We start from the raw sequence: 20,270 nt of genomic DNA, 5'->3' as shown, positions 1-20,270 counted from the left end.
GCCCTGACTAAGGTAATTTTTTTCTTACATAGAAATAATGTAGTTTGGTTTGTATGTAGCCGCAAAAATGCCTAAGTCACAGAGATGACGAAGGCAGGAAGTGATTCTGGAGAACATAGGCAATAAGGCAGAAAGATGCAGCAGTGGTAGGAGAGTAAAGTTAGGCAGATATCACAATATGTCCAAAAAATGACTTAGGCAATTATGCTATGAGGCTAACGACATATGTACTGGATTGTTTGTCTTGGTGCCACGTCTGAGGCAATGTTTGCTGTTTTTGTGTTTTAGTGACTCGGATGAAAACGGGAACGGACCTGCAGCCAGCAGCTCGTCAGCTGGAAGCTCCTCCTCCTCCTCCTCTTCCTCAGACTCCGAGGACGACTCGGACTCAGACGCCCCACAAACACAACCCAAGAAGAGGAGCGACGTGAAGTCTAAACCCAAGGTGAAACTACCATGAAGTCAATCTGCATGAACAAATAGTTTAACTGAGCAGCAGAACAGTTTCAGAAATGTGCAGAACAGAGTGAGACACAAATCTATTCTAGTCTATCTAATAATAATCTTCACCAGTGCACCACGCTTTATATTATTTACTAGATGTTTTTTTAGTAATCTTCCTTCATTTTGATGGGGTCTAAGGTTGTTTTCTGCCAGTTTATTCATTAGGTAATTGACTATTATATAGACATGTAAGTATATTATACTACTGGCGGTAACTGTGATTACAGTTTAATACTACAGGTGAAACCTCAGCATATTCACTAACAATGAAAACAGTTTGAGCCACATTTTTAGAGGGGGGATAAATAGAGGACTGGCAGAAATATTTAATTTCTGAGCTTGAATGAAAAAAAAAACCCCACACTTTTCTATGCCGGTTTTGCATCAACATGATTATTCAGAGTCGAACCCTGACTCCAAGCAGAGTTGGGATGCTGTGAAAAACAAATAAAACCACATTATATATTCTTTTTCTACCAACATTCAGTCTACAAAAGTAAAAAGACAAAATATAGATGTTTTTATTTTGTAATCTTCCTTCATTTTGATGGGATCTAAGGTTGTTTTCAGCCAATATATTCATTAGGTTATTGACTATTATATAGACATTTAAGTATATTATAAACAGTTTGCAGCATACAATGCTACAATATATTTACATATTCAAACAGAATAAACATTAAACCGGGACATAGGGTAGCTCATATACATTTTAATAACAAAATTACTGGGAACACTACAGAACAACATTTAATATCCAGGAATTCATGTTATAGAAAACTCACTGGCTAACACTGGAACAACTCACATTCACAATTAGAATAAAACAAGAGTAGGTCAAAATGCCTGTCTAGAATAAAGAAGCATGCTAAGAAATGTATAAAAGATGCATGGATGTATGCAAAATACACAATAAGCTCAAAACTGTTGCAACTATGTGTACGTTGAAATAGATTCTAGTGTCTTTCAGGTTCAGATTTCTTTATTGTCATTGTATAAAAACAATGAAACAGTGGAACTTCTCATAGTCACATAGTGCAGAATAAAAGTATTTACTAAAAATAAATGTATATAAAAGGACAGAACAATACAAACAATAATGATGCTACAGACATAATATAGAAATGTGAATTATACTGTAAGAAACATTGGGGAGAATTTCAACTTCTATATAAAAATCTTTGCAACAAAGTTCATGCATGTGTCCGACTGTCATGCATGTTTATCCCTGAGCAAAGATACACTGTAAAAAAATATTCTGTTAAATTTACGGTAAATTACCGGCAGCTGTGGTTGCCAGAACTTCACCGTAAAAAATACAGTGAGTGAGTTTTCTACTGTAAATTTAAATATCAGCAAAAACTAATTTAGACTGAATATTCTCGTTATTTTTAAGATAATTGTGTCATTCATTCACACATCATAGCAAATCTCCATTAACTTTACATGAAAATGTTATATTTTTACAGCAAAACTGTGTGTTTCCTACAGTTCATGACAGTAAAAGTAAAAATTGTGCTATTCCTTGATTTACGGTAATTAAAAGTGTCTACTACGGTGATACACAATTTTTAATTTTACGCCCCATTCCTGATGCAATTTGACAGTGTTTTACTGTAATTTCTACAAACATTTTTTACAGTGTATTACATCCTGTTTAAAGCAAAGTAGAATCTTTTGTTCTAGCAAACAGAATAGATATGAAACTCTAGTTTTGCTGTATAATCAGCAGGTTATCCCGGGGAGATGCTGTTCCTCAGACACACAGCTGGCAAGAGTGTCGCAATCCAAATTTATATTGCAGGATATAATTTTGCTCCTGTTATCAGCTTCATTTTATTCTTTTCCAGTCTTTCATTCATCCCCCTCTCTCAGCCCTCACCATCCTTTTCTTACCTGTTCTGCTCATCACATTATTTCTCGCCCTCCCTTTGCTTTTCTGCACTATGAAATTCTCATTTCATCCAGTTTGTCATTTGGTCATGGCCTATGAATTATGCATCTCTCTCTGCCTCTCCCTCTCTCTCTCTCTTGCTCTTTCAGACCTCCATTTACTAACAAGGTTTCCGTCTCTATTACCGCCTCCAAGCGTCAATCAGAGAAGATCTGATAAGATACGGCTTCTAACTTTATTGTTTGTTTTCACTCTCATTCCTGCACTGTTTTTTCTCCCCTTCCTGTCTGCTCAGCCTGCAGGATGCAGAGTGGAATTTTATGGTTCTTTATGTGACGTGAATGGAGCCGTGGTTGGTTAGGAGGCTGTGGAGAAAGGGTGATAAAAGCGCTCGTATGTTTAAATGTGTTTTTATTGGGCCTGTTGTGGTGCGAGTGTTGTAATTCCCACAAGTCAACAGCTGACAAACTCGCCTCAGCAGCTCCAGGCGGCGTGGAGCGGCTGTGACACGACACTCAGCATCAGATTCATGACGTGTTGCATATAAATGCAAGAAGATCAGTTTTTTGGGATGAATGTGTTGAGAGACGGCAGAATTGAAACATTTCACCTGAAGAGAACAACACACAATCCTAGTCCTGTTGTTGTGAGGTTTATTGTTTATTGTTTATTGTTAAAAAGATCCCCATTAGCTGTCACCAAAAGTGGGAGGAGCTAGTCTTCCTGGGGTCCACGAGACAAAACAAAAATCACTTAACAATTAAACATTGTAGACATTATTATATACGTCATCAGAAATCATTCAGAATAAGTTATTACATTCATATCTATTACATTAATTCTCACTTTCATACAGTAAATATGTTAATTCACTACTCACAAATTTAAATAGTGCATTCTCAAGTAATAATTAAAAGATACTTTACTATTCAGTTCACGTATATTCAGTGGGCAGTTATTCCAATAACTGATAGCACGATAAATAACTGTTCTCTTTAAAGCGTTTGATTCTGGACATGGTGACATCATCTGACCACCATTAGCTGACCTTGTCTCATAAGAATGAACCTGATCACATCTGACAATTTGTTTATATAAGAAAACAGGTTGAAAAGAATAGACAGTGTTTCTAAAAAAATGTTGTTGTATTGCACGCCAACCTGTACTCTACCATTAACCAGGAAAGTTGACGATGCATACTGATAGTGTTTGTTCCTGGCTCTCTTCTTCTGCACTGTAAAAAATGTTTGTATAAATTACAGTAAAACTCTGTCAAATTGCATCAGGAATGGGGCGTAAAATAAAAAATTGTGTATCACCGTAGTAGACACTTTTAATTATGAACTGTAGGAAACGCACAGTTTTGCTGTAAAAATATAACATTTTCATGTAAAGTTAATGGAGATTTGCCATGATGTGTGAATGAATGACACAATTATCTTAAAAATAACGAGAATATTCGGTCTAAATTAGTTTCTAAATCAGTAGAAAACCCCCTGACTGTATTTTTTACGGTGAAGTTCTGGCAACCACAGCTGCCGGTAATTTACCGTGAATTTAACAGAATATTTTTTTACAGTGTGGTGGTCAGCTTCATGTTGCCTTCTTTGTTTTTCAGGTGGAAGTGAAGTCCAAGGCGGAAGTTTCTTTACTGGATCTTGATGACTGTGAGTTTATCCACACTTCTCCACTGTAAATCACTTTTATTAAGGGAACCACTTCAGCAGACAGAACCAGAGAGAACAAGAAGGAAGAACAGGCCTCAGACAAGGACACGACACTTCAGTCTTCACCAAAGTGAAGAATAATTTGTGTATCCATCTCATGATTCAGATCCGCTCCTAGTTTATAAAAATCCATCTGCAGGACTAAAGTAAAACCAGCAAATAAACCCAACTGTACCTTAACCTCCTTGTTTCCCTCAGCTCTCATCGTGTCTTTTAGCTGCTCATTTAGACACTATTTCAACAGCAGCAGGCTCCAAAACAGCTCTGATCAGACACATGTATTCTACTTACCCAACAAACGGCAAACACAAAAAGTTAGAAATCATGGAAGGATCTTTCTCTGTAGCCAAAGAGAGCTAATGTGGGAGAGAATATAGGACTTCTGCATCTGTTGGATGTATCAGCAGAAAGAGTACTTACATAATTAATAATAATTTATTCTTAACCAAATTAAAATGACACTGAAACAAACTATAATTGTAAACATACAGGCCTGTTTCATCTCAACAAAACATCAGCCAAAGATTGAACTTTATTACAGTCCAGACTTTTTAAAGGTCTACTGGCTGCAAAAACAAGTCTGTTAGTATGTAAGGCAACAGGAAAATAACTACTTCTCACTTGATTTATGACCTCAGGAAACATTCTGATAGAAGTTCATAGTTTCATTAGCTTGCAGTCTTCCTCAATACAGCAGGATGTTAATTTAGTAAATAATAAATCATAATGATAAAGCAGGGGTGGTTCTTTAGAGCGAGGCTGGCCTGTGATTGACAGGTTACTACCATAATATGTCTCTTTACATTTAAATAGCAGTTCACTTGTTTTTGGGTGTTTGACCCTTTCACAGTGTGTTTTCACTTCATCAAGTTCATTATTTTCCTTTTTTAGTTAGCTATCTCCCTGCAGTTGGTCTCCAAGTTTGATAGCTAGCTAGCTTAATATCCAGATAAATTGATACCATTACTATGACTGTGGAAACAGCTGTTAGAGTTAAAATTTCTGTATATTATGAATGCTTCTTCCTCAGCTAATTTCTATTAAGAGTTAAAGGAAAAAGTACCTCAGACCTCACTTAAAAAAAATTATACTAGAGGTTGAAAATTCTTGTGTTTGCTGCCCCCCAGTGGCAGAATCACAGTAAACCCTGTGATAACAGCAGTCTCCTCCATGGTGTCTCTAACCAGCTTCATGTTTCTGTTTTAGTTTCACCTGCAGCCACAAACGCACCAAAGTCTTCAGTCATCTCTTCCAGTCTGCTGTCGGACCTGGAGGGCCTCTCGCTCTCCAACATCTCCTCCACCATGCAGGTCCGTATACTCCTATATATATATATATATATATATATATATATATATGTGTGTGTGTGTGTGTCAAGGTTATTATAGTTAACGAAAACTAACAAAATAACGAAAACTAAAATTGAAAAAACATTTTTGTTAACTGAAATAAAAATAAAAACAAGAGTTTTTAAAAAAAACGATCACTAACTGAAACTGTATTGTGTGGTTACAAAACTAACTAAAATTATAGTGAAAATGTCCTTAGTTTTCGTCTTTGTCAACTTTTTTCATTCATAATTCAGTGTTTCTATTAGAACATGCAACACATGGTGAATATGTTTACTGAGACTGGGATGTTTACACTAGAACCAAAATTCAAAACACCCAGAACTGTAAGAGTTAATAACCTTATTGGGGCTGAGATGATAAACCAAAGGAAATGAACGCACATACCCATTACTAAAAAAAACAAAAACTAACACAAAAACTTATAAAAACTAAACTAAAACTAAGCATTTTCAAAAAATAAAAACTAAACTAAAACTAGCAAACTCACTCTAAAAACTAACTGAAACTAACGGAATTTGAAAACAAAAATTCACAACGAAATTAAAACTAAAACTAATGAAAAATCCAAAACTATTCTAACCTTGGTGTGTGTGTGCATTAGAAACCCAGGATGATATTTCCTCCATCAGCGTGTGTTGAGAGTCGATTGTTCTTTTGTTGTCGGACACTAACAGAGCAGCGTATGAGCTGCTGGATGAGTCTTCTCCCTGGTGGAGCATTATATTCTGCTGCAGACTCCAACTATTGACCTTTTCTGCTTCTTATATTTATCGCCAGTCAGGAGCTGCGACTGCTCTTCCTGTTTCCTCTCTTATAGTCCGTCTTTCTGCTCCTACAAACCCTTGAACTCTATTTCTGCGTCTCATCTATAAGTCCTGTCTCTCTCTCTCTCTCTCTCTCTCTCTCTCTCTCTCTCTCTCTCTCTCTCTCTCTCTCTCTCTCTCTCTCTCTCTCTCTCTCTCTCTCTCTCTCTCTCTCTCTCTCTCTGTCACCTTCCATCTCTCTCTGTCAGGTGTGGTGTCCCTGGTGTCTGGCTGTTGTGTATATCTGATGGTTGACCTTTCGTAGTGTGACGGCTCCTTTCTCTCCTCGGTGTGTGAGCGACTCTACTCGCTGTATATTTAGTATCTTGTCTTTTTTCCCCTCGGGGAGGAAATGTCCAGACCATTCTTCCTGCTGCTGCTGTGTCTATTTAGTGTCTCAGAGCCCACTCTGTGCAGTCTGTGGTAACTTGGAAGGGTTGAAATCGTAACATTGATGCTGTTAGTCTGTTTTTAACCCATTGAGGCCTAAAACGCCTGTAAAACCTCTGGGCGATTTTAAAATAAGCCCCTAAAACCTGAAGTTTTTCTGGAAATTCAACAGAAGTGTCAACTCTTCTACTAAATAATAGATTTTTCAGCCTCTGTAGCAGATAGAAATGAAATTCAAAAAGTATTTGAGAGCTTATACAAATACTACAAAACAACCTATCCGCTTTCCAGGCTTCAGTGGGTTAATGTGTTCAGCATGGAATTTACTTCAGTTTGATTTCTTAACTGTAAATATATTTCACAAAATTACAAATAGAGCTATTTTACTTAATGGTGGATACATTTTTTTGATCACTAATGTTATCATTTAACTCTCTGGACCCCAAGCAGTTTCAGGCGTTTTTTTTGCCCCTGTTATTTGAAAGTAGAGGGAAATAAAAAATGCCAATATAATGGCAAAAATCTTTAAAAAACTCACTTAAATTTCCTTCATGATTTCTTTTCAAATGTGGATTGAACTGCAGTTTTACATGGTTGTAACTCTCTTGTCCTCTCCTCTCGGCTCTGTGTAAACGGCCTGTAGATCAGTTTCAGATCATTATTTCGTGTCACTGTTCATCTCAGAGGAATCAATCATGGATTCCCAGAACAAACAGCACAAAATTAGTTAGTGCAAATTGTTTATTTTGGGCACATTTTTACATAACGCATGTAGAATAAAGTGATAAAATAAACAATTTTAAGCTTCTGTTTGGTTTTCCTTTGTGACAGAAGCATTGGTCACATATGATCCCTTCAAGGTCCGATAATATCTGTTTTTCTAGATTCTGTCAATCAAAAACTGTGTAATCTTGCAGATCACATGCTTTTTAAAGCTGCTGGCAGGTTTTGGGGTCTCAGATATGTCATATATCTCAATATAAACAACAAGTTACTGTAGGAGAAAGAGAAGAAATCTCAGAGAGAGCGACAGAGAAGGGACTCCTCTTCCAGAGTTACAATATCTTAGCTAATAATAGTTTGACATTTGGGAAATATGCTTGTTGGCTTTCTTCCTGAGAGTAAAATGAAAAGATCACTACAATGATTAAAGGATAAATATAAACCTACAGCCAATTAGTTTATTCTACAATCACCACTGGAGTCAACAAGTTCCCAGTAAACGTCAAATATGAAGGAGTAAAGAATGTGCTGCTGCATTTACAGTCTCAATTAAGTGAAAATCACTATTAAAGCGTCTCTATCATGACTTCTTTAAGTCTACGTTAACTTTTTATGGTAAACAGTTTGCCTGCATGTAGGTAAATGTGTTTCCAGCAGCTGTGTGTCCCAGCTCTGCTTTGGTTGCGAGTGAGTTACTCTATATTCTATAGTCCTGCCGCCTGTCAGTCAGGATGATTGACAGCTGCTCTCAGGCCAGCGTTTATGCCGTCTTGTTAGTGCCTCCCCCTCCTCAGGTGAAGGCCACGCAGTAATGGAGAATAGAAATGCAGATTAGAACAGGGAACTTTTTGCACATCAACATCTGATTTAGAGTCAATTCTATGCATAAATACATGATGGGCACCGGGATTCATAGACAAGGGTAAATAACCTCACCTTTATTCACACACACACACACACACACACACACACACACACACACACTGGCCCCAGTGTCATTTCTATTTCTCAGCAATCTGCCCACCGAGGCAGCGAGTCAGTCTCAGCTGAGCGCTCGGGCCCTTTTAGAGAATTACTGCATGGTTATCAAAGGCATTTAGATTAACCCTGGTCACTGTGTGACCCACCTCCTCCTCTGGCTGCTCCTCCTCTCCCCACTTTCTGCATGCTGCCGCTCCCTCTAATAACATTTTGACATTAGGATCTCTCACAAATGCCTCTTAAATCCCCGCCGCCCTGCTCCGACCGCTGTCCGTGTGTGCGGCGTGGCGGCGGAGGCTGATAACTTTTCATTCATAATTAGAACCAGCGAATGGCGCGGCGTTGGGGGGAAATTGAACTGTCAGCGGCGGGGCGCACGGCGTTTGACCCCATCACGCCCGGAGGGGGCCATCATAATTTGTTCATTTGGTGTCCATCAGGCGGGCGCCAGCTCCCCCCCCCCCCTCCTCCACGCCTCCTCCTCGCCCCCTGACCTCGCCGTAGTCGGCGCTCCGGGTTCACGTCTAATTATGAATCAGCAAAAGGACCCTGAGCGCCACGAATATAGCAGCCGCTGCCCTCCAAACCTCCTGCTGCCACTCAAACGGAGGAGATTGCCTCTTAAACAGGAATAAATGCCCACACAGACACAGAAAGAGAGTCGGAAAAGCAGCCGGACACTTACCGGGAAACGTTTGTGTTTTAATGCAGCTGGTTCAGCTTTTTTTCTCTTATTAGCTGCTGTTGAGGACAGAATCTGTCTGTCTCTGTGGAGCTGTGGCATCTTGTGTTTGACTTTCTCTAAAGCAGGGGTCTCAAACTCAAATTATCTGGGGGCCACTGGAGGCAGAATCAAAATGACAGAAAAAAAATACACAAAATTACTAAAAAAAACAAACACAAAATGACCAAAAAAAGAAACTAAATTACGAAAAAAAATACACAAAACGACTGAAAAAACACTAAATTACTTTAAAAAGACATAAAATGACCCAAAAAATTCACAATTACCAAAAAAAGACACAGAATTATTAAAAAAAAGACACAAAATTATTAAAAGACACTGAATTATCAAAAAAGACAAAAAAGACACACAATTACTAAAAGACACAAAATTATTTTTTTTAAAAGACAAAATTACCAAAAAGACACAATTACAAAAAAAAGTAAAGTGTCATTCATATAAAATTAATTAAATCATATATAATATAAAACTAACATTAAACTTTCATATCAAGGTGGGGGCCACAAAACATCTTCACGAGGGCCGCAATTGGCCCGCGGGCCGCGAGTTTGAGACCCATGACAGAGGTTGTGTCATATTTCCCCTTTTTATTTTTTTTAAATTCACTTTTTATTGAGGAATTTTTTAAACATTTTATCCAGAACAAAGAACAAGAACAGTTGGTGTGGGGGTCATCATTTTCTCCTATCATCGTTCTTTGCAGCAGTCGTTGTTAGTTAAATGACAGTTTTAAATAAAATCAGAACTTGTAGCTTAACATATTCTGTCCATTTTGACCAGGTTTTGTAAAATGAGTCCAGTTGTAACTTTAGATGAAAAGTCACTTTTTCCATTGTGTAGATGTCTTGTATGATGTTATAATTCCCCTTTTTTATTGTTCTTTTTTATTGTTTTCCATCTGCATTTGTTGTTTATTTTTGCTTTTTGAACATGCCATTATTGTGCTGTTCACAACAATAACACGTTAAACAAAATAACCTATGCAAGTCAGATTCAACAAAGAAGAACCGCAAATGAACAGAAATAAAGACAGAATGCATCAGGGTGTTTATTTACAATACAAGATTAAAGTTTGTCAGTTTTAACATTTAATATATTGCCTTTGTACAGTTTTAGGATTTAAAAAAGGATTTAGCTAATCAGAATCAGAATGAAAGTTTTACATCGTGTCCCAACTATTTTATAATCGGGGTTCTTTGGTTGTGATCCAAGAGAGTAACAAGATGAATCCCTTGTTATTAATTGATTCATTAATTATTATTATTATTATTATTATTTGGAGCCATGTCAATTGGTTGATATTTTCTCTAGAAATTCAAGCAAAAATGTTAAAAAATCTACTGGTTCCAACTGCTTCAGTTTGTATATCTGCTGGTAATCTTCTATAGTCATAAGTTTTTATTATTTTTGGTCTAAAAATGAGCAAACAGTTAAAGGGCTAGTTGTTAAAATAATGAGCATATAAATCAATGGTGAGAATAATGAATAGTTTTAGCCCTACAGCTATTAAATATCATGCTAATGTAAAGGAGCTCTTGGCAGTTTGTTAACAATACTTGCAAAGCTAAATGAAGGACAATACTGTTTCTGAATAACAATCGTCTATTATTGCTAATGTTCTTTAATGGAAAATTTCAAAATTAATCATTTTAAAATACCTAATTTACTGACAAATTGGCATAAATGAAGTAACCTCTGTCTGTGTGCGCTGGAGAGACTTCTTGTTACATTAAAGTAGTTTTCAAAGGCTGTAGTAACATTTATTTAATCCAATTTGCAGCCAAGGTCCTTGTGACGCCCCTCAATTAATTGTCATCTCCTGACTGAGGGGAACAATTAGGCCTAAAGTCAAACACATGTCCCGTACCTTAATCCTCCAACTCCTGTAGAGCATAATGAAAGCCTGTCTCTGCTGCTGGAGCCAGAAAAACACAAATGGATTTTCAATATCTGCCCATACGTCTCTGTACCCCCCACGCTTTCACACTTTCTGTTAAATTGTCCCTCTTATGCACCACGCGGCACACGGCTAGCGGCTCCGGTTAGCGCCTCCCGTTAGCCCTTTTTGAATATGTCAGCGGGATTTTCAGGTCATTTGCCAGCGAGGATGCTGGGAGCGTGGCGTCCGGGCGGGCGCTGAAGGTGACTGGTGTCTGTGTCATCCATCACAGCAGCTTCCTTTAAGTTGATGCATAATAGAGCCTCTCAATCAACTTCCTGCCTCATTGTCACCTCCCTCCTTCCTGTCCAGGGCGGAGGAAGAACTGACGGAGAAGTCAAGGTTACATCCTTCTTCTTCTCTTATTTACTCTTCAGGTGTTATAGTGTTATAGTGCTGCTGCAGGACAACAGTGGGTGGGAGAGTGAAGGGTCTTGTGTGGGCGCTGGTGTCAAGCTTTAACCGTCCACTGTGTCAAATTGGTGATAATAAGCCGTGTGAAGGCCCGTCCTGTCTGTCTGCGTGCCTCCCTCCCTGCTGGCGTTGCCGCCGGCAACAGCCAACAGACAGGACCTTGAAGCCGGATGTGTCTGTCAGGGAGGTAAATCTCCTTGTGATGGGGTGGCAAACATTATGGCCAGCTTTATCGACACCGACTGCTCTGACAAATACAAAAGTGGCCCAATAAATTTGCCGGCTGGCGGTGGCGTGACGGGCGCTTGTGAGGGCGCGGCGGCGTTACGGCGCGGCAACAAATGTTTGTTTGACCTCTTTTACTGACGGTCGAGGCGCCGGAGACGCCTGTGCTGCTGTGATTGGACGGTTTGTTCTGTATCAGATGTGACCCGGGCAGCTTTTATACTGCTGCAGAATCACAGCAAGAAAACTAGCCACAAATACACTCAGTGGCTAGTTTATTACACACACCTAACTATAACTAATGCTTTCATTCTGGAGGCTGCAGATGTTTCTATTATTTTGTCTATCCCATTTATATCAATCAGTGCGTTTACATGCACTTAAAGCTGCAGCAGGCAGGTTTCTGGGGAAGAAATGTGGAAATGCAGCTCTCATCCTGCAGCTTTCTCCTCTCTGTCTCTTCGTACTGGAACCTGAATGAGTTCTTGTTCATTTCAATCATCCTGATCTGGATTGTGATCCTCATGCTGTTCTGTTCTATTATTATATATTAAAATGCAATTTTAAGAGAATTACTGTGCTGTTTTCTTTGCAAACTTGTGGCCTATAAAGCTTTTTGAAATAACTGAGTCTTTAGCTCGCTACATAAATTGGCCCGCGATTTTATTCAAGTTTTAAATTTTGTCCCATTGTATATTTGAGTTTGACAGCCCTGTTATAAGGGCATATCCACAATGCTAAAAAGTCATTGTGGAGTTTTAGCCCAATTATGCTAAATAAATAAGAATAAACCCCCCAGATTAAAGTACCAGGTTCTACAGCAGACCTGGGCAATGGGCGAAGAGAAATCAATATAACCGCAGTGCTTTTATTTTGAAAAAAATAGCAAACATTAGCATTAGCACTAGAGCTAACAAGCACTTTTACTATAGTTAAGACAACAAATATAGCCACTAATATATATGACAGAATAAAATAAACTCTAACAAACCTTGTGTCCTGTCAGCCAGCCACTATAGAAGCCTTTTGATACTTTATATAGACTTTATATGAATTACTACGCACTCGTTATTATTTACCGTTCGTTTTTTCATTTAACCGTTCTACTGGTTATTTCCTGTCACTACCTTTCAAAATGAAAGCACCCGTTTTACACTGGACGACACCTTTTCAAAAATAAAAGCATCACAACATTGTTAAACACCTTGAAAATGTACAAACATGAAAAAACAAGCTATATAATACAAAAACACAAATAGGAACCTTGCTAAAGGACATTTACAGTTGTGTTTAAAATAAATGTTAAAGTGATACAGTGATTGGAGTATTTACTACTTTTTACTGCTATATTTGATTTGCTCCACATTAACAGTCTGATCATTACATGTATTCTTATCAGCAGCAGCTCAAAGCCAGATAATTTACTGTATTTTATAAAGCGATTAAATTAATATTGAGCAGAATTTAGTTCAGAGTTTTGGTCTGGCCCCTGCAGCCTTCGTGGTATTGGTCATGTGACCCCTTGGGGACATTAATTGCCCACCCCTGCTCTACAGAGAAACCAGGTTATGGTGATGTTTCGCTGCAACAACACAATGATAGTGAGTGTTTTATTCCTCATCCTGCCCAGTGAAACACTAGAACTGGTCTCTCTGCTGTATGTCAGAGTGATTCTTCATCCTCTCACCGTGACACGCCCGCCGTAGGAGGACGCCTCGTTCATCCTCAGAGTCTAACGCTGCCACCACATCCAGCTTCAACCACACAATATACCCTGACACCAGGCGAGAACATGTTTCCACTCAGTTTCTTTATATCATATTATCAGTCATCGTCAATTACCTTTAATTAGTTCACACACTTCACTTTATCCTTTAAATCTGTCATTTATAGGATTGCTTTTGTTTTTCCAGATCATGCTGCATGATATTTCTCACTATTTTTGTCACTCTTTGTGACTCTTACAACTTTGAGATTTGCTATTTCTTTTTTTTTGTATCACTTTGAGGCGGTAAATATTATTTTTCAGACTGAATGTCACCAGTGTTGCCTGTGTATCAGCGTGTGAAAGCGTTTATCTGCTAAGTGTTTAGAGGGTGTGAAAGGCTTTGTTTGTCCTGAGCTCTCACACTAATTAGTGCTGTCACTTGATGCAGACAGACCTCTGTGACTTGAAGAAACTACTCAAAGTTGTCATTCTTTTTTGTGATGTTTTTTATTACTTTGCGGGGTTGATGTGATGTTTCCATGTTTGACAGTGCAACATGTTGTTCCCTTCTCTTTCTGACGAGAGGTGACAATTGCCATCGTGGAGTGAGAACAATAACGAACAAGATGTTAATTTTTAGCAGAAAGAATCCACCTCCACCTCCTCCACCTCCTTTCTTTGCCATACCTCTCAAAGGTAATGTAATTTCCTGCCTCTGAAAAGGTAAAAGCCCTTTTAAAAAGGCCTGCGAGCGGCTGCTTTGGCCCATGCAGGCACTTGTGTTTCTATTCATTAGAGGTTGTTTTTATTCAGCTTGGTCTGACCGAGCATCCGGCCCATTTCCATCTAACTGGGCTGATTGAGGACATTTCTTAAATGGGCTCCTCTTTACCCTACAGAGTTAATGAAGGGAGGGTTGGCGGGCGGGGAGTTATTGGTCCCACTCCACTCAGAAGAGCTGCTCTCTGCCTGCTGATTGGACACCATGAATTGCATGAATATAGGTGATGAAAAGAGCGGAGAGTCTTCTTATTAATCTGTCCTCTTGTGTGGATGCATTTGCTCTGTAATGCACAAGGCGTCCCTCGATATCTGCAGCTTCTGGGCCAATCTTCTGCATCTACTGATTTCCTCATCTTCCGTTCTCAGCCTGTTTTTTTTTTTGTTTTTTTTGTTTCCAGCAGTGTGCAACAGTCAGCTGTTCTTAGATAAATCCGCTCCACCCCAAGGTTATTATAGTTAACGAAAACTAACGAAATAAGGAAAACTAGAATTGAAAAAACATTTTCGTTAACTGAAATAAAAATAAAAACTAGAGTTTTTAAAAAAACGATAACTAACTGAAACTGTATTGTGTGGTTACAAAACTAACTAAAACTAACTAAAATTATAGTGGAAATGTCCTTAGTTTTCGTTTTTGTCAACTTTTACATTTTCATTTTCAGTGTATTTATTTGAACATGCAACACATGGTGAATATGTTTACTGAGACTGGGATGTTTACACTAGAACCAAAATACAAAACACCCAGAACTGTAAGAGTTAATAACCTTATTGGGGCTGAGATGATAAACCAAAGGAAATAAAGGAAACATTTATTATGACCTCTTTGAATCTTGCACCCAACACATAGCCCATTACAAAAAAACTAAAACTAACACTAAAACTAATAAAAACTAAACTAAAACTAAGCATTTTCAAAAAATAAAAACTAAACTAAAACTAGAAAATTCACTCTAAAAACTAACTAAAACGAACTGAATTTGAAAACAAAAAATCACAACAAAATTAAAACTAAAACTAATGAAAAATCCAAAACTATGATAACCTTGGTGCTCAGCTGTTCCTAGATAAATCCGGTCCACACCAAGGTTATAATAGTTTTGGATTTTTCATTAGTTTTAGTTTTAATTTTGTTGTGATTTTTTGTTTTCAAATTCAGTTAGTTTTAATTCATTTTTAGAGTGAGTTTGCTAGTTTTAATTCGTTTTTATTTTTGAGAAAATCTTTAGTTGTAGTTTAGTTTTTATTAGTTTGAGTGTTAGTTTTAGTTTTTTTGTAATGGGGTATTTGTTGGGTGCCAGATTCAATAGGGTCACAATAAAGTTTGTCAATTTTTTCTTGTAAATTTGTCACTTTTTTTCTTTACATTTTTCACATTTTTCTTGTAAATTTGAAAAGAAATTCCTGTAAATTTGTCACTTTTTTTGCGTAAATTTGTCGCTTTTTTCTTGTAAATTCGTCACTTTTTTTGCGTAAATTTGTCGCTTTTTTCTTGTAAATCAGTCATTTTTTTCTCATAAATTCGTCACTTTTTTCTCATTAATTCGTCACTTTTTTCTTGTAAATTTGTCACTTTTTTTTTGTAAATTTGAGGTTTTTTTAATTAGTTGTAGTTGTTGTGTAATGGGGTATTTGTTGGGTCCAGATTCAATAAGGTCACAATAAATGTTTATTTTATTTCCTTTGTCTGATCCATCTCAGCCCCAATAAGGTTATTAAGTCATAAAACCAGATAGATGAAATAGATTTCATATCAACCAGAAAGGTTTAATTATGAAAAAAGTTGACAAAGATGACAACTAAGGACATTTTCACTATAATTTTAGTTAGTTTTAGTTAGTTTTGTAACCCCACAATACAGTTTCAGTTATCGTTTTTTCAAAAACTCTCATTTTTCATTTTATTTCAGTTAACGAAAATGTTTTTTCACTTCTAGTTTTTGTTATTTCGTTAGTTTTCGTTAACTATAATAACCTTGGTCCACACTACAGTTTATTTCTCTGATCATAAAAAAGTTTGACGTGGTAATCAGAATTGTTAATTTGCACAGAATCCCACTCAGAATCATTAGTTGTTGAGGTTTTAATCCTGTCTTTTATTTGTCCCTCCAGGTCACCACTCCATCCTTCGGCCCTGTGAAAACCTACGAGCTGCTTCACCACATGACGGGTAAAGGTCTGGCGGCCAAGTACCATTTCCCCCGGCAGCCCTGTCTGTACCAGCCCAGCATGGTGTCAGTGCAGCTCATCCTGACCAACAGCTCCGACCACAGCCTGGAGGAGGTCCACATAGGAGACCGGAGCCCCGCAGGCCTCCACATCCACTGCTTCAACACCATCGGTGAGTAGGGACCTCCATGTTTCTCACCTGGAAACATGTACAACACATTGGCCCCATATATATATATATATATATATATATATACATACACTACCGGTCAAAACACACAAAAACAGCAAACATTGCCTCAGACGTGGCACCAATACAAACAAGCGAGTATATGTATATATATATACACTACCGGTCAAAAGTTTTAGAACACCCCAATTTTTCCAGTTTTTTATTGAAATTCAAGCAGTTCAAGTCAAATGAACAGCTTGAAAGGGTCCAAAGGTAAGTGGTGAACTGCCAGAGGTAAATAAAAAAAGGTAAGCTTAACCAAAACTGGAAAATAATGTACATTTCAGAATTATACAAGTAGGCCTTTTTCAGGGAACAAGAAATGGGTTAACAACTTAACTCTATGGAGTCTTGGGCTATTTTGTCCATTTTTGAATTCTTTTCATGTCTTTGTAAGTCATTTTGTGTCTTTTTTAAGTCATTTTGTCTCTTTTGGTGTCTTTTTTTGTCATTTTGTGTCTTTTTTTGGTCATTTTGTGTCTTTTTTTTAGTCCTTTAGTCCAACATAAAATGTGATTTTGAATCTTTTTTTTTTACTTTCAAAACACTATCATGCTCAATAAAGAATTTTAAATGTTGCAAATGTGCAACATTGTGAACATTTGTCCAAAATTCGTCGTATCAACTGAGTTTGTCTGATCTGAACTGTGAGATTGTGTTCAGTGAGTGGGGGTCGCAGACAACATGCATGTTAAATTGGGGGTCGCAACTCAAAAAGGTTGAGAACTACTGCCTTAGAGCATCTATGAAATCTTTTTTCTTCTTTTTATTATAATTCTATTGGCCGAAGATTATTAAACTTGCAGTCAACTTTAACTGGCAGATTTAAGATATCACAGTTGTTTTTACCCCTCTATAATGTAAACATACACATTTATTACAACCTGTTCTTTCTGCAGCTCTACCTTCACTAACGCTGTTTCCTCAGACGGACATTAAATGGTCATTTGAAGCCTGTTTCAGCAAATAGCCCTATCCCATTCCCCCCAACCTGAAAACAGCCAATATGACTCCAGCTAATCCCTGTTCATTAGTATCGATCAGCACCAAACAAACATGCACCATCTCCATATTTCTTGTCACACCGTCGTATGATTGCTGCACTTGGTGTATTATAAGAGTGAAGAGTGCTCCCTCAAGATGTTTTTTTTTTCATGCACACACACACACACACACACACACACACACACACACACACACACAGGCGCGGTGTGCGGTGGAGCACGTTAAAACTGTCAATTGCAGGGATTGATTGGGCATTGAAGGAACTCAAGCAGCCAAACAGTGGGTAATTTGGATCGATTGAGCTACTGTGAGCTGCTGGTGGAGTTGGAGAAGTTGCAGAGGATGAATACAGACAAAGCTTAAATGTAATGCTGTTTTGTGTGCATTGGTTAAAGGATAATAATAGGAGACAGGGTTTGTATTTAATATTGCTCCTTGCCTTTAAAATGTGCATTAGATTCCACTGCTGTGAAGTGTTTATAAAGCTTTAATTAACCAGTTTTAAATGAAATAGTATTTGTTATTTGCTCACTGTTTGTGTCCACCAACATCCTGCCTTAATCATTTATATCTTTCTTGTTAACTAATTTGTGACAATTAGTTTCTGGCATGTCCTCTGCCTTTAATACTTTATGCACCAAAATAAAACACCAAGTGGCTTTGTGAGTTTATGTAGTGTAAAGGACAATATCACTTTATTACAGCATGGGTTTGATTTTGTTGTGCTGTCATTCCTATCTGTAATAATTATCTTTTACTCACCAAAATTAATTGCTGGGATGTGGGAACACAGTGACATTGCATAAAGTCCAGCAAAGCAGGAAACCAGAGCATGCAGGTTGTAAACAAAGCCTCAGGTTAGTGGATGAGCCTGTGTGGGAATTTATTTTGTGCTTAAAAGTAACAATTCTGAGATATTTAAATGTGCGCAGATGGATTTTAAAACTGAAAGTGCACACGAGGGCTGTCACATCAACAGATCTAAAGTTGGAGACTAATTCAAACTTTTAATAACCAAGAACCATATTTTATAACTTCCAAAATGGGTTGTAGAACCACATGAATTCACCAAGACGATCAGCAACGTCACAGACACAATATCTTACCAATCAGAATGTTAATATCATAATAATAATAATAACTTTATTGACCTTGACTTCTAACATAAAAATGAAAAATTTTGAAAAAAGTCACAAAAGTCTTGTAATATCTTCCACTAACACTGTTAAAGTATTTCAATGAGTTCCCTATAAAGGACTATGAATGCACATATGTTTTTACAGTCTATATAATGCATCCGTCACTATTTAAAGCCGGTAGTCAGTGTGTAAACTTTGACCTACTGTACAAAACTGTAAAATCACCATTTTCTAATAATTCATATATATAACGTCTTAATTATTAAGCTTTGCAGGTGCTAGTAGGTGGATTTTTGTGACCTTTTGAGCCAGGTTAACTTTCCCTCCTGTTTCCAGTCTTTATGCTAAGCTAGGCTAACTGTCTCTCTCTGGCTGGGAGTGCTGCTGACGCTGCACCAAACCGCCTGTCCATCTCACGCTCCGTTCCTCCCTCACTGCTGAACAAGACCCCCAGATACTGGAGCTCCTTCTCCTCTCTCCACCTCCTCACACTCTTATTTTAAGTGCATTTAATTTGCCAAAAATTAGACAAAAACACAGTAAACAAAGTTAAAGACACACATGACTGATTAATGTTATTATTTCTTACATATTCTTTAGATAACGCAATAATATTGTCAAGTGAAAATGTGATATGATGATTAACACAAAGGGAGTTACTGAACACAGTCAGTATACAATAAGTACACAGTCAGTATACAATAAGAACACAATAAGTATACAATAAGTATACAATAAGTACACAGTCAGTATAAGCTAGTAAAGGTGTTGGAGTCCAGGTGAAGCTGGATGGAGTGAGTCCATGATGACTCTGTTTCAGAGCGTTTCCTCTGGAGTCTGGGAAGAGTTCTAGAGTAAACCAGCTCTGCTCCACGGAGAGAAACAGGCAGACTGGAGGAGCTGGAGGATGTTTCTCTCTCTCTCCTCCTCCTCCTCCTCATCCTGCTCCTCTCTCTTTCAGCTGTCCACTCTCTCTTCAGCATTTTTTGTCTTTCCTTAACTCTGCGTCTCCGTCTGCCTCCGTCTCCTCGTCTCTCCTGATGCTGCTCTCTCTCTGACAGGCCTGTTGTTGTGGAGATATGCGAGTCCTTCATCTGTTTTTTCTCCTCTCTCCCCGAGGCTAGAGGTGTGAGGAGGGGGGGAGATTGAAGGATAGATTTCTCTCACACGGTGGCCTTGCTTTGTGAAGTAGAAAACACAAGTGGTGTGGATGCCTGTCTGTTCCACTCTGCTGCACCTCCTCCTCCTCCTCCTCCTCCTCCCTCTGCTCCATCCTTCCCCATGTTGCACACTGTGCCCTTGTCACTCACTCTTCCTTTTTTTCTCCTCAGAGCGTCTGGAGCCAGAGGCCTCTGTGACGGTTTCCATGGGTATTGACTTCAGCGACTCGACACAAGCAGCCAACTTCCAGTTGTGGTAAGACAACCTGTCATCCTCACATCACACCAGCCTTTTATTCCCCTTCCCTCTCAGACCTTACATCTTTTTCACCTCCTTTTTCTCTGCTGCTGCTCTCCAGATCCATCATCACATCTCCC

The 20,270-nt window shown here is 38.1% G+C and overlaps 1 protein-coding gene across 2 annotated transcripts in view; it reads left to right on the top strand.

Annotated features, from left to right (window-relative positions):
- ap3b1a (adaptor related protein complex 3 subunit beta 1a) overlaps positions 1 to 20,270 on the top strand; it is an 88,564-nt gene that overhangs the window by 50,551 nt on the left and 17,743 nt on the right. For both annotated transcript variants that reach the window (XM_059357783.1, XM_059357784.1), the window contains exons 20-24: positions 289 to 445; positions 4,017 to 4,065; positions 5,332 to 5,435; positions 16,300 to 16,528; positions 20,064 to 20,148. In XM_059357783.1, coding sequence (XP_059213766.1) covers positions 289 to 445; positions 4,017 to 4,065; positions 5,332 to 5,435; positions 16,300 to 16,528; positions 20,064 to 20,148 — 624 coding nt within the window. The remainder of the gene's footprint in view (positions 1 to 288; positions 446 to 4,016; positions 4,066 to 5,331; positions 5,436 to 16,299; positions 16,529 to 20,063; positions 20,149 to 20,270) is intronic.

This window comes from Centropristis striata, chromosome 19 (assembly GCF_030273125.1).
Source record: "Centropristis striata isolate RG_2023a ecotype Rhode Island chromosome 19, C.striata_1.0, whole genome shotgun sequence".
Lineage (NCBI taxonomy): Eukaryota > Metazoa > Chordata > Actinopteri > Perciformes > Serranidae > Centropristis > Centropristis striata.
This window is presented reverse-complemented; position numbering and strand designations above follow the sequence as displayed.